The sequence below is a fragment of the Cebidichthys violaceus genome, unplaced genomic scaffold (assembly GCF_023349555.1).
Source record: "Cebidichthys violaceus isolate CVI_PGR_0920_01 unplaced genomic scaffold, fCebVio1.0.p SCAF_88, whole genome shotgun sequence".
Lineage (NCBI taxonomy): Eukaryota > Metazoa > Chordata > Actinopteri > Perciformes > Stichaeidae > Cebidichthys > Cebidichthys violaceus.
The window spans coordinates 262,768-275,371 of NW_027176973.1; the positions used below are offsets into that span (position 1 = coordinate 262,768).

The window sequence follows — 12,604 nt, forward strand, 5'->3', positions numbered from 1 at the left end:
TAAAGTGTTCTATCATTTTACAGTATATTACTGTAAAAACACAATAATGCATCGGATTACTGTGATTTAGCAGTATTCTACTGTAACTACTAACCAACCATGAAGGAATGTGTGTTTGTTTATTTTGGGGTGAACTGTCCCTTTAAGAGCGCTGATCATGGATCGATAGAGGAGGCGGAGTCACTTAGATTTAATAAAAGAAGAATTAATTAAATGTAAGGAATGTTTGAAAGTGTCACATTAAACACACCAACATGTGAACAGCAGTCTGTGCTGAAGGAATCAAGAAGGAATGTCTTCCGTCGTTGAGTTGTTAGTTCTAAATGAAGAGACCCCAAAAGTATTATTAGGGCCCGAGCACCGACGTAGTCGGAGCGGAGGACCTATTGTTATTCTAATGTTTTTTATTATTATTATTATTATTATTATTATTATTATTATTATCGTACCAGTTTCATCGCAAAAAGGAGGTGCTTGGGATACTGGGAATCTTTTGAAATTTGGCACAAAATTCAATCGTGGTGAAAATTCCAGTATTATTGGGGTGTCCAGCTGCGGCATGACATTTTGGCTCGATAGCACCCCCTACAGAGTAGCCCCAACTTTGGGTTTCACCTAGCTGTATGAAATTTGGTAGGTATGTGGAACGTGATGGGACGTACAAAAAAGTCAAAAGGAGGTATATCCTAAACCAAACAGGAAGTCGGCCATTTTGAATTTTATGACGTTTTTGGACCGTTTCAAGGCGCCGTACTTTAACGAACTCCTCCTAGAGATTAAACCCGATTGCCTTCAGATTTGGTCAGTATGCTCTTGAGACCTTGGCAGTGAAACGATACTCAAAGATCAAAAAGTTATCGAACTATGTGTCCGTGGCGTGGCGGCAAAAAAACACCATTCGCCATGAAACAGGAAGTTGTTATAACTCGGCTGTACATTGCCTAATCTGCTCCAAATTTCTCATATGTCATAACATCCTGACCCTGAACACATGTATATGACAATTTTGAATCATAGTAATAGCGCCACCTAGTGGCAACAGGAAGTCATAGGTTGTGTACTTTGACACCCTACTGCTCACAGATTAATCGGATCCCTCTCAAATTTTGTCACAAAAGCCTTAAGACCTTGATAATGCTTCATTGTGAAAATTGTAGGAAGTTGTCGAAGGGCGGCGACGTGGCGGCTCGGCGAACTTCGATCCTTCGCCATGAAGGAATAAACTGATGTAACTCGACTCCGCATCATCAGATCTTTACCAGATTTCACATGTTTGATTAAACTCCAGGCCTGAAGACATCTGCAAGCCAATTTTGAATCATAGTCATAGCGCCACCTACTGGCAACAGTAAGTTAAAGTCTTTATACTTTGGCTTGTTTCTCTTAGTTGGAAAATCAGATCAACATCAAATTTGTTCCACACAAATGTAAGAAGTTCATAATGCCAGTTCTCTAAGCTTTTGATGTTTCGTTGAACGCCGTTGCCGTGGTAACGCAGTCTTCGCCGTGAAAAACGATGGTCATTTGGAGAGGTTAAAAAAGCTCGAAACACAAGCAAACTTGACACACAGATCACAAGGCCAAAATGTAGTTCTATAATATGATTTTATTCAATCAGAGTGTTAAATCGGCTCAATAGCGCCCCCTACAAAATTTCGACGAAGCAGCCCTCGCAGTACGTTTCACATAGATTAACAAAATTTGGTAGGCACATGTATCACATGTGGACTTAAATAAAAGTCTCTTGGGGCCATGCCCTAAACCCAACCGGAAGTCAGCCATTTTGAATTTAGTCTGAATTTCTACTGTCATTTTTTCAATTTCCAGGCGCTCTACTTTAACGAACTCCTCCCAGGGAACTAATCAGATCAACTTAGAATTTGGTCAGAACAATCTAAAGACCTTTGTGATTAAAAGTTACTCAAAGCTTGTTGTTTCGTGAAATGCCGTTGCCGTGGCGATGCATTCCTCGCCATGAAAAACAAAGGTGTTTTTGAGGGGCTAAAAATACTCAAAACAAAATCAAACTCGTCACACACATTTAAAATCCTGAATGTAGTTATCTGATGTGATTTTAATGCTTCAGAGTGGCAACTCGGCTCGATAGCGCCCCCTACAATATTTCGACGATGCAGCCCTTGCAGTACGTTTCACCTAGATGTATGAAATTAAGTAAGCAGGTGTATCACATGTAGACTTAAAAAAAAGTCTTAGGGGTCCATGCTCTAAACCCAACCAGAAGTCAGCCAATTTGAATTTTGTATGAATTTCTTGTGGTTTTATTTCCTTTTCCAGGTGCTGCACTACGAACTCCTCCTAGGGAAATAATCCAATCAGCTTAGAATTTGGTCAGAACAACCTAAAGACCTTAACGATTAAAAGTTACTAAAAGCTTGATGTTTCATCGGATAACATGGACTTGGTGTCGCGGCAATTTTACATGATTCGCCATCATCCATCAAGCTTTTGTAACTCAACCTTACTTTGTCAAAACTGCCCCAAACTTGACATGCTTGATTGCTGTCGTGATTTTAGGACTTCTGCATGCCAATATTAACTCATAGTCATAGCGCCACCTACTGGCAACCACGGACGTAAACAGAATTCTATAATAACAGCGGCCCAAACAGGGTTTGTGGGCACACCATGAGAAAAAGACTTCTCTGATCTAAATATGTGCAAACTAAGATGCTTGGAGAACAAAAGTTAATCAACAGTGTTTTTCAAACCATGTCAGTGGGCATTAGTATAAATGATCTGTCTAGAGCTTCTACATGAGAATCAGGTTAAATGTTACAATGAATGCTTCACACTACAATCTAAAGTTACAGAAGAGCTTAAAATGAAAACGGTGTCAAATTAAAGTGTTAAAGTAAAATTAGATGACACTGCTGTTCTGTTAACTTTCATGTAAGTCCAAATACAATCAGTAGGACACTGCAGGGAGTTGAACTCCATCCCAGTAACCTGACAGTCTGTTATGTTACAAATACTGAAGAACATTCACACGTTCATTTTCTTAATGATCTTAACAGGCTTACATTTATGATTGTATCGGAGGTACACTCAAAACATTTGAGGCTTAAGACCTGGCAACATGGTCTTGCTATGCTGCTGGTCGACGCAGGAAATATCATCTAACTTGTGCATGCAGTGTATGATGGTCACAGAAATGCATTGCCGCATCAACCAGAGTCCTGCCAGTACCCTCGACGTGTGTGACGTTGCGAGGGCCCGATCAATGCTGCTTGCAGCTTTAATTCTATATGAATTCCAGGTTTACAGAGAGCATGAATAACAGCAGTGCTCTGCTGCGTTTTAAGGTCATGATTCTATGAGAGCGTCTCCCTCTGCTGGTCTTAATGGGAACCTACAACTGGTCATCTTTTTACTTCATATTATCATTATACATACAAGACAGTACAATACAAATACATAAATACATAAATACAATGAACGCATTAGATAGATCAAATAGATAGTTTACGTTGGTAAGATATATTTAAAAAAATAAAAAATAAATAAATAAATAAAATAAAATAAAAAGATATATATATATAAACCAGGATTTAATACAAATATATAGGCCTTGACACGTGTGACGTAACAAGGACTTGACTACGTGTGACGTAACGAGGCTTTGACTACGTGTGACGTAGCGGGGCCTTGGTGGTCACGTGATATTTCTGTTTCTCGTATCAGTACATCTCGTCTCTTTTGAACAGCGGTACTCCACCAGAAGGTGTAGCTAGCTGCTAACTGGAGCTTCTGGAGCTACCTCTGTTTGGATCGGACTACCAGTGAAGCACCATGGACGGCAGGAGCTACGGTTCAGGTGACTGAAACACCTTTACCTGTGCTGCACGTGCCGTCACCGCTAACACATTTATTAATTAGCTTCCCGGTTAGCCACAGTATGCTAGCTGTTGGCATGCTAGTAGCAACACACGCTTTGTTACCGTGAAACGTAGCCGCAGTATGCTAGCTTGCTAGTAGCAACAACCCGCAGCGTATGTAGCTTTGAAACAAAGACGCGTTAGCTTCCTGTCAGGGGCTCATATTCAAATAACTGCCGCTGTGATGTTTTATCATAATGTAGGCAATGAACACACTTCTGAACCAACGGGGGAAATAAAACCGTTCACGACGCATCAGGCGAGGCAGCTAACATTACCGTTAAGTAGCTGAAGTTAGCCGCTAGCATCAAGGCTGTTTATATGCTAACGTTGCTAAGCTAACGCAGGAGGCCCATTGTTGCGCTGTTTGTAGATAGATGGGTAGTTTATTGTCTGTTTACTGCTTAGTTAAAGTTAGCTGGGTCCTTCTGTTAAAATGGAGTCTGTTTTATTAAGGATAGGTAATAAAATGGCCGCTGTGTTTGTACACAAACCACACCATTTCATTGTATATATATGTATATGTGTGTATATATATATATATATATATATATATGTGTGTGTGTGTGTGTATATATATATGTGTGTGTGTATATATATATATATATATATATATATATATATATATATATATATGTGTGTGTGTGTATATATATGTGTGTGTGTGTGTGTATATATGTGTATATATATGTGTGTGTGTGTATATATATGTGTATATATATGTGTGTGTATATATATATATATATATATATATATATATATATATGTGTGTGTGTATATATATGTATTTATTGCTCTACATGTACCATACATGCTGCTGTAGCGAAAACATATTAAATATATTCAATGAAATATAATATTTAAATTAACTAAACAACAGTAACAGTGTTATAGTAATCTGATTACTGAATACTTCATTAAAGAGCAAAGTGAAGATGAAATGAGTCTTTAGTGAGCAATTAATACCCTTTAAAAAAGAATAATTAAATCTATTTATTGCATTTTGTCATAATATACGTTGAGTTTTTAACAAACATTCGCTGAAATGCAATAAAAAAACAACCAATAAAATACATTAAATGAGGTAAAAACTGGGGAAAAAAACTGTCTTTGTACACAGATATTATATGTGTACACAGATATACTGTCTATGTACACAGATGTATTATCTGTGTACATAGATGTAGTGTGTATGTACACAGATGTAGTGTATATGTACACAGATGTAGTGTATATGATGTAGTGTATATGTACACAGAGTGTATATGTACAGTGTGTGTGTGTGTGTGTGTGTTAAAGGACTGTGTCTTCTCTCTGGTTGCAGGTTACTCTAGTTGGGGAGGTGGAGGGTCAGGCAGCAGAGGTGAGGAGTGAATATACTAAAACACACTATATATTACTACAATATACTAGTGTTAACTGTATTCATTTACCTCTTTACTCTGATTGTTGTTCTTTACTTTACTTTTCTTCATACAGTATATATATATTTGTATTTAAAGATTAAAGTCTCGTGCGATTCCTCACCAGGTTCTGGTGGATTTGACCTGTATGGGGGGGGCTACAAGGATTCCATGTCCGGTCTAGGGGGCTATGGAGGAGGAGGAGGAGGAGGAGGAGGAGGAGGAGGCCACATGAAGAGAGGGCTCTCCGGAGCCTCGCTGCTCTCGTCCACCGGCACCAACGCCGATGCCGTCATTGCCAAAATTAACCAGCGTCTGGACATGCTGACTCAGCTGGAGGGGGGGCTGAAAGGTCCTCGAGGTGACAGGTAATAACACCGTCTCATGCTTCACACAGTACGATGATGTCACCACACATACATGCTTCACACAGTACGATGATGTCACCACACATACATGCTTCATACAGTACGATGATGTCACCACACATACATGCTTCACATTTCCTGTCCTGTCTTTCATGTTGTCTAACAAAACACATTCATTATCAACCGTTTAAATAAATACTCAAACAGTCAGAGATCAGGACGTGAGCGGGACTTGTTGCTAACCTCCGTACGCTGATGAGACACACACACACACACACACACACACACACACACACACACACACACACACACACACACACACACACACACACACACACACACTCGGCTAGACTGGGGGACTTGGTTAGAAAGTGTCTGCTCACTAGAGACGTGCTCGTTGTGTTTTGCTCAAACACTACGAGTTTACAGATGATTCAAACGTCCTGCGTACATGAAGGAAGCTTCGGGCTCCTCGTCTCCTGTCGGTTAACGGGTTAATTACCGCTTAACGGGGGTCGACTATCGGTCAGTAGAACCTAAACTAGCTGGTTGGAACATTTGTCTCTTGAATGTTTTTCTGTTTGTTTTTGATTTAAAGATAACTGAAAACAGACGTCAGTGACACAAAGACGCCACGGCCCTCGATTGGTTAGCGGGCCTGAAGTGGTCCTGTAGAAGAACTAAGTTCTGTAGAACAAAGCTGCCTTCACGCCGGTGGGGGTGCAGTTGTGGGAGGAGCTTCAACAGGCTCCATGTTGTGCTTTCTCTGTGATTTGCTTTAAACTCTTCACGACGTGGGGAACATGCATGACACAACCGCTGACAGCCCGTCCATCTTCTGTTTCTCTCATCCTCCATGTGACCCCCCCCCCCCCCCCCCCCCCCCATGTTACACCAGAGACATGAGTTGTGATCCTGTACAAACAAAAGGTCCACTTCACTGTGTCTACCCAGAGATCGGTCACCTCCGTCTCCAGACGGCACTGGTTCTGATGGTCCGGTCTGAGAAACTGCATTTTGATTTAATCTGCAGGGTCCAGTTTGTCCTCCACCAGAACACACACACACACGCACACACGCACACACACACGCACGCACGCACGCAATGATAAGAGAGTAATCATCAGTGTGTTCATACAAACACCACCAGCATTCAGTTGTGTGTGGATCATCCATTCCTGATGTGATGTGGTTTATGAAATATATCTTTATATATTTATATAAACAATGGGGAGTGACAGCCGAGCCCACGCGGAGGAGGAGGAGGAGGAGGAGGAGAAAGGACCAGCAGGTTGGAGGAGAAATCCCCAAAAAACACCTGACTGCCTCCCTCTGTTTGCTCTCTATCAACCACCTCTCCCTCCCTCCCCCCACAGGTATGACCACTACGAGTCCTTCGACTCGCGCGCCTCCTCCGCCCTCGCCTCCTCCCGAGATCTCTACAGATCCGGCGGCGGTAGCTATGGCGGTTATGGCGATGGCCGCGACGACGGCATGCTGCTGAGTCAGCGAGGAGGCTCTGGCTTTGGGCTAGGAGGAGGAGGAGGAGGAGGCTTTGACAGCCCTTCCTCTTCCTACGGAGTCGCTAAAATGCGACAGAATATGAGGGAGTCCTTCAACAGTGGCTCTGGAGGAGGAGGAGGAGGAGGAGGAGGAGGAGGATGGCCCGGAGCAGGCCGACGCTCTCCCAGAAGGGGTGGAAGTGCCGGGGGTCGAGGAGGAGGAGGAGGAGGAGGAGGTGGTGGAGGAGGAGGAGGGTTTGGAAGCCGCAGGTCTGACCCCACTCCTCTAGGCGGAGGTGGAGGTGGAGGTGGGCGGGTAAGCGGCACCGGTGGCCGTGGAAGCGTTGGCGGCACCGGGGGCCAGTCCCACCGCGGCCGCTCCCCGGGAGGAGGAGGAGGAGGAGGTGGTAGAGGAAAGCTCCCATCGCTCCTGTCCAACCGCATGTACCCTGAGAGTACCGGGGGCTTCCACCAGGGGTCTTCCACTCGAGGGCCTCACGACTTTCCCGGGAGGCACTTTGGAGGGGGCCCGAGGGCCGGCCGCCAGCGGGGCCGCAAGAGACCCCTCAACAAAGTAAGTACCTCCAGCCAAAAACAAGACCTCCTCTCAGACTCTAGGGGGTCTCTCTCTGACCACGTGTCCTTTGTATGTGGTCACTGAGGCCTCGTGGACCCCCCTTATGTTAGTGAGCCCCCTCCATGTCAGAGGATGAGTTCACTCTAGTGCTTAGACAGAACCAGCTCTGATTGGCTTCGAACCAGCATTACGTGTAGACTCTGGTAGGTCAGTCAGTCAGTCAGTCAGTCAGTCAGTCAGTGTGTTGCATATTGATGTGTGTGTAAACTGCAGCAGGTGAAGCCTCAGCGGGACGTCCAGAAGAAGAGGAAACAGACGCTCACAGCAGCTGATGAGCCGGAGTCCAAGATGAACAGAACGGAGAGTTCAGAGGCAGAAGATACTCAAGGTACCACAACAAATACCTCACTGTGTGTGTGTGTGTGTGTGTGTGTGTGTGTGTGTGTGTGTGTGTGTGTGTGTGTGTGTGTGTGTACTCTGATGTTGATCTGTGTGTTTTTTTAAATAGAACAATCAGAGAAAAACGGTGACGACGGTGAAACAAAGACGGTGAGTCGATCAGGACTTTTACTCTTCTTCATAAACACCTTTTATTCTCAGGGAAACACAAACATCTGAACCACCTGAACAAAACCATGTCTCTTCAAATCATGATTTATGAATTCATGCAAATGAGGAGCAGAAAGACTAAAGACCCATTTTATTAAGTTTTATTTTCTAGTTCTAATTATTTCACATATTTATTTATACTTTACACCTGAACTCCACGAGGAACAGATTATATATAATAGATATATAATATATATCCGGTACTTTTTCACAGTTGTAACAGTAATACACTGTATTTCTATATTTATTGAACCTTTGATAAAACAAATGCAGCTTAAAGTTCTGTATGATAAAGAGACGTAGAGATAAAGATCATATATTACTGTGTTTAGACTCGGATGAGTCAAACATTTCTTATAACCATAACAAGAGAGTCGACGTGTTCTCTAGAGTAATAAACAGAAGTATGTCGTCCTCTATTAAAGTCGATTTAACAGGATAATAATTTAATTTGATCATGAAATAAGACGATGAAAGCTGCATTGGAGAACAATAGGACAGAACAATACATGAACACGTTTCTATTGTTTCATCTGTGATTGTTTTACAGGAGACGAGTTCTGCAGCAGACGGAGATAAAGGTTGAAGCTCCACCACACGTTTCATTTACTCTCTCCTCTCAGGATTTATATACATATTTATGTTTATGTATTCATGTTCATCAAGCTGCTCCTTCTCTCTGCTCAGATTCACCCAAACAAGACGAGAAGAAAAGTCCTGAAGACAAACAGACGGCGGCTCAGAGTCAGGACAAGCACCCGAAGATGAGGAAGAGGAGGGGCTTCCTGGAGAGGTAGGGGGCGTGGCTTATCTCCAAACAAACCGTTGTTAACTAAAGCTGTTTATTTCCTCAATCAACCGTGTGTGTGTGTGTGTGTGTGTGTGTGTGTGTGTGCTGTCTCATCTCTTACTAATATTGAACTAATTAAAGTTCGTCTGTTTCTACATCATGAACCATCGTCTCTGTTCTTCTGTCTTTGTCCTTCAGGGTGATGTTCGCCTGCTCGGTGTGTAAGTTCCGTTCGTTCTACAAAAAGGAGATGGAGACTCACCTGGACAGTCGCTTCCACAAGGACCACTTCAAGTTCCTCTCGGGCCAGCTGTCCAAACCCACCACGGACTTCCTGCAGGTGAGCGTCTCACCTGGGACACCAGCGGTCCGAGACAGAGATATTGTGTTTCAGGCCAAAATGGATCCCCGACGAAGCCAACGGCCACGAGGAAGCATCCTAACGTTAGCGGGTCTAGCCTTGATTTCCTCTTCAAAATAAAAGTCCTGCTCCTGACGATATTGATGTTTTTTTAATCCTAAAGATACAATAAGATAATACTTTATTAGTCCCACAGTGGGGAAATTAATCATTTTTATTGTTAAAAAAGAGAAACTTTTAAATTGGATAATGTAGTCTGTTTTTAAGAAGTTTTATTTTGAAGCCTACTGAACTAATAAAGTTTTGTTTTATTTTGTAGGAATATCTTCAGAACAAGTTTAAGAAGACGGATCAGAGAGTCGGACAGTTAGAGAACCACAGCGCTGCAATCTGTCAGGTGTACAAAGAGCAAGACCTCACCAGAGGTGAGGTCTTGACAGACGGAGATGTCTCTCTGTCTGTCCCCCCTCTCTCTACATTGACGTCTCTCTCTCTCTACATTGACGTCTCTCTCTACATTGACGTCTCTCTACGTTGACGTCTCGCTCTACATTGACGTCTCGCTCTACATTGACGTCTCTCTCTACATTGACGTCTCTCTCTCTACATCAACGTATCTCTCTACATCGACGTCTCTCTACATTGACGTCTCTCTCTACAGTGACGTCTCTCTCTACAGTGACGTCTCTCTACATTGACGTCTCTACATTGACGTCTCTCTACATTGATGTCTCTCTCTCTACATTGACATCTCTCTCTCTACATTGACGTCTCTCTCTACGTTGACGTCTCTCTCTCTACATCAACGTATCTCTCTACATCGACGTCTCTCTCTACATTGACGTCTCTCTCTACGTTGACGTCTCTCTCTACGTTGACGTCTCTCTACAGTGACGTCTCTCTCTACATTGACGTCTCGCTCTACATTGACGTCTCGCTCTACATTGACGTCTCTCTACATTGACGTCTCTCTCTCTACATCAACGTATCTCTCTACATCGACGTCTCTACATTGACGTCTCTCTCTCTACATTGACGTCTCTCTCTCTCTACATTGACGTCTCTCTCTCTACATTGACGCCTCTCTACATTGACGTCTCTACATTGACGTCTCTACATTGATGTCTCTCTCTCTACATTGACATCTCTCTCTACATTGACGTCTCTCTACATTGATGTCTCTCTCTCTACATTGACATCTCTCTCTACATTGACGTCTCTACATTGAAGTCTCTCTCTCTACATTGACATCTCTCTACATTGACATCTCTCTCTACATTGACGTCTCTACATTGACGTCTCTCTCTCTACATTTACGTCTCTCTCTCTCTCTCTACAATGACATCTCTCGTCTGTACAGAGCTCGGTATGGAGCACTTCATGAGGAAGGTAGAAGCCGCTCACTGTGCAGCTTGTGACCTGTTCATCCCGATGCAGCCTCACCTGATCCAGAAACACATCAAGTCTCCAGACCACAACTACAACAGGAAGGTGAGGAGGACCAATGAAACAAAGAGACCAACTACAGCGCAGTAGTTGACCCATTCTGTAACGACGTGTTCTCTCTGTGATCATAGGGGATGATGGAGCAGTCCAAGAGGGCCAGTCTGTCCGTCGCTCGCAGCATCCTCAACCACAAACTGATCGGGAAGAAGCTGGAGAGCTACCTCAAGGTGCGTTCGCTGTAGTCGGGTTATAGGGCTACCTCGTGGTGCGTTCGCTGTAGTCGGGTTATAGGGCTACCTCGAGGTACGTTCGCTGTAGTCGGGTTATAGGGCTACCTCGAGGTGCGTTCACTGTCATCAGGCTTTTAGACATTCTTTTTGTCTCCAGGGAGAAAACCCGTTCACCGGTAACATTGATGACCAGGACCCAGAGGACTCGATGGTGATGGACGTGTCAGAGCTGGAGTTGACCAGCGAGGCAGCGGACGGACAGACGGAGGAGGCAGAGCCCGAGGCGGAGGGGCAAGCGGAGGAGGAGGAGGCGGAGCAAGCAGCTAAAGAGGAGCCAGCAGCTAAAGAGGCGGAGTCGAGCCAGAATGAAGATGATTCAACAACAACAACAACAGCAGCAGCAGCAGACGAGGAAAAGATGGAGGAGGAAGAGCAGAGGAACCAGGAAGAGGAGGAAGGATTTGAGGTTGGAGAGGAGGATGAGGAGGAAGGATACGTGGTGCACGACGAGGTCGGTGAGGAGGGATTACAGGAGGAGGAAGGAGTAGAGGCAGCAGAAGGAGAGGAGGAGGAAGGAGACAAGAAGGATGAATGACTTTTGCACCCCGCTCCACAGTCACTCTGAGCTCGCCTCCTTTTTATTCGTTGTTCAAGAAATAGATCCACGTTTCTGTGAAATACTCTTCTTCACTCCTTTGTCAGCCATCAGAGTGTAAATAAAGTTTTGATCATTGATGTGTGTTTTCTAGTCTCTGATCATGTTTCATTGTAAACAACCAATCAAGAGGAGAGCTAGTAACGTTAGCAGCACCGCTAACGGCTAACCAACGGGTTCACTTCAGCTACATTATGATGCCTTCAGGCTCTGCTCAGCGAACATGAGTACTTCACACAATGTCACTCTATTCATCTCTTTAGTTCTTTTATTCTCGTGCCTTTTTGTTCAAAGTATTCTTCATCTTTTGGATTTTAGTTTATTGACATCGTTTCTCTCTAATAAACCTGTTCAATAAATCAAAGTCTCTGTTTTAACTTGAAGAGAACTCAGAACCCTGAGGACACTAAAGAAGGTTCTGACAGAATGTATCATGTACGTGATGATATCATAAACCACAGAGGGTGATGATGTCACTGCTGTGTTTTTACAATCAAGTAAAGATTTAAAATCTATTTTAGGTTTTATTAGTTTCTGTGACATCGTGCTACAATAAGCTGGTGATGAGTTCAATGACTGATTTTACTTTTTGTTTATACAAATATACATACATGTATATTACATAAACTGTTTAATTTAATCTGATGCTCTATTTGTTGACGTAACATTTTAGTTGTTGGAGTAAAATAAATATTTTTTTTACTTCTAGCATCAATACTATATTAAAAAATAAATATACAATTATCACTTTAATCTGATTTAAAATG

General features: G+C 43.2%; 1 protein-coding gene across 1 annotated transcript; it reads left to right on the plus strand.

The window, feature by feature from the left end:
* Positions 1-3,698: 3,698 nt before the first annotated feature.
* On the plus strand, positions 3,699-11,917 carry akap8l (A kinase (PRKA) anchor protein 8-like). Its single transcript, XM_068702694.1, has 13 exons — positions 3,699-3,835; positions 5,221-5,259; positions 5,427-5,667; positions 7,044-7,743; positions 8,020-8,134; positions 8,255-8,295; positions 8,906-8,936; positions 9,043-9,148; positions 9,344-9,485; positions 9,826-9,931; positions 10,867-10,997; positions 11,084-11,179; positions 11,340-11,917. Exons 1-13 carry the CDS (start codon positions 3,811-3,813, stop codon positions 11,775-11,777), a joined length of 2,211 nt encoding a protein of 736 aa, XP_068558795.1. The 5' UTR covers positions 3,699-3,810; the 3' UTR covers positions 11,778-11,917.
* The last annotated feature ends 687 nt before the right edge of the window (positions 11,918-12,604 follow it).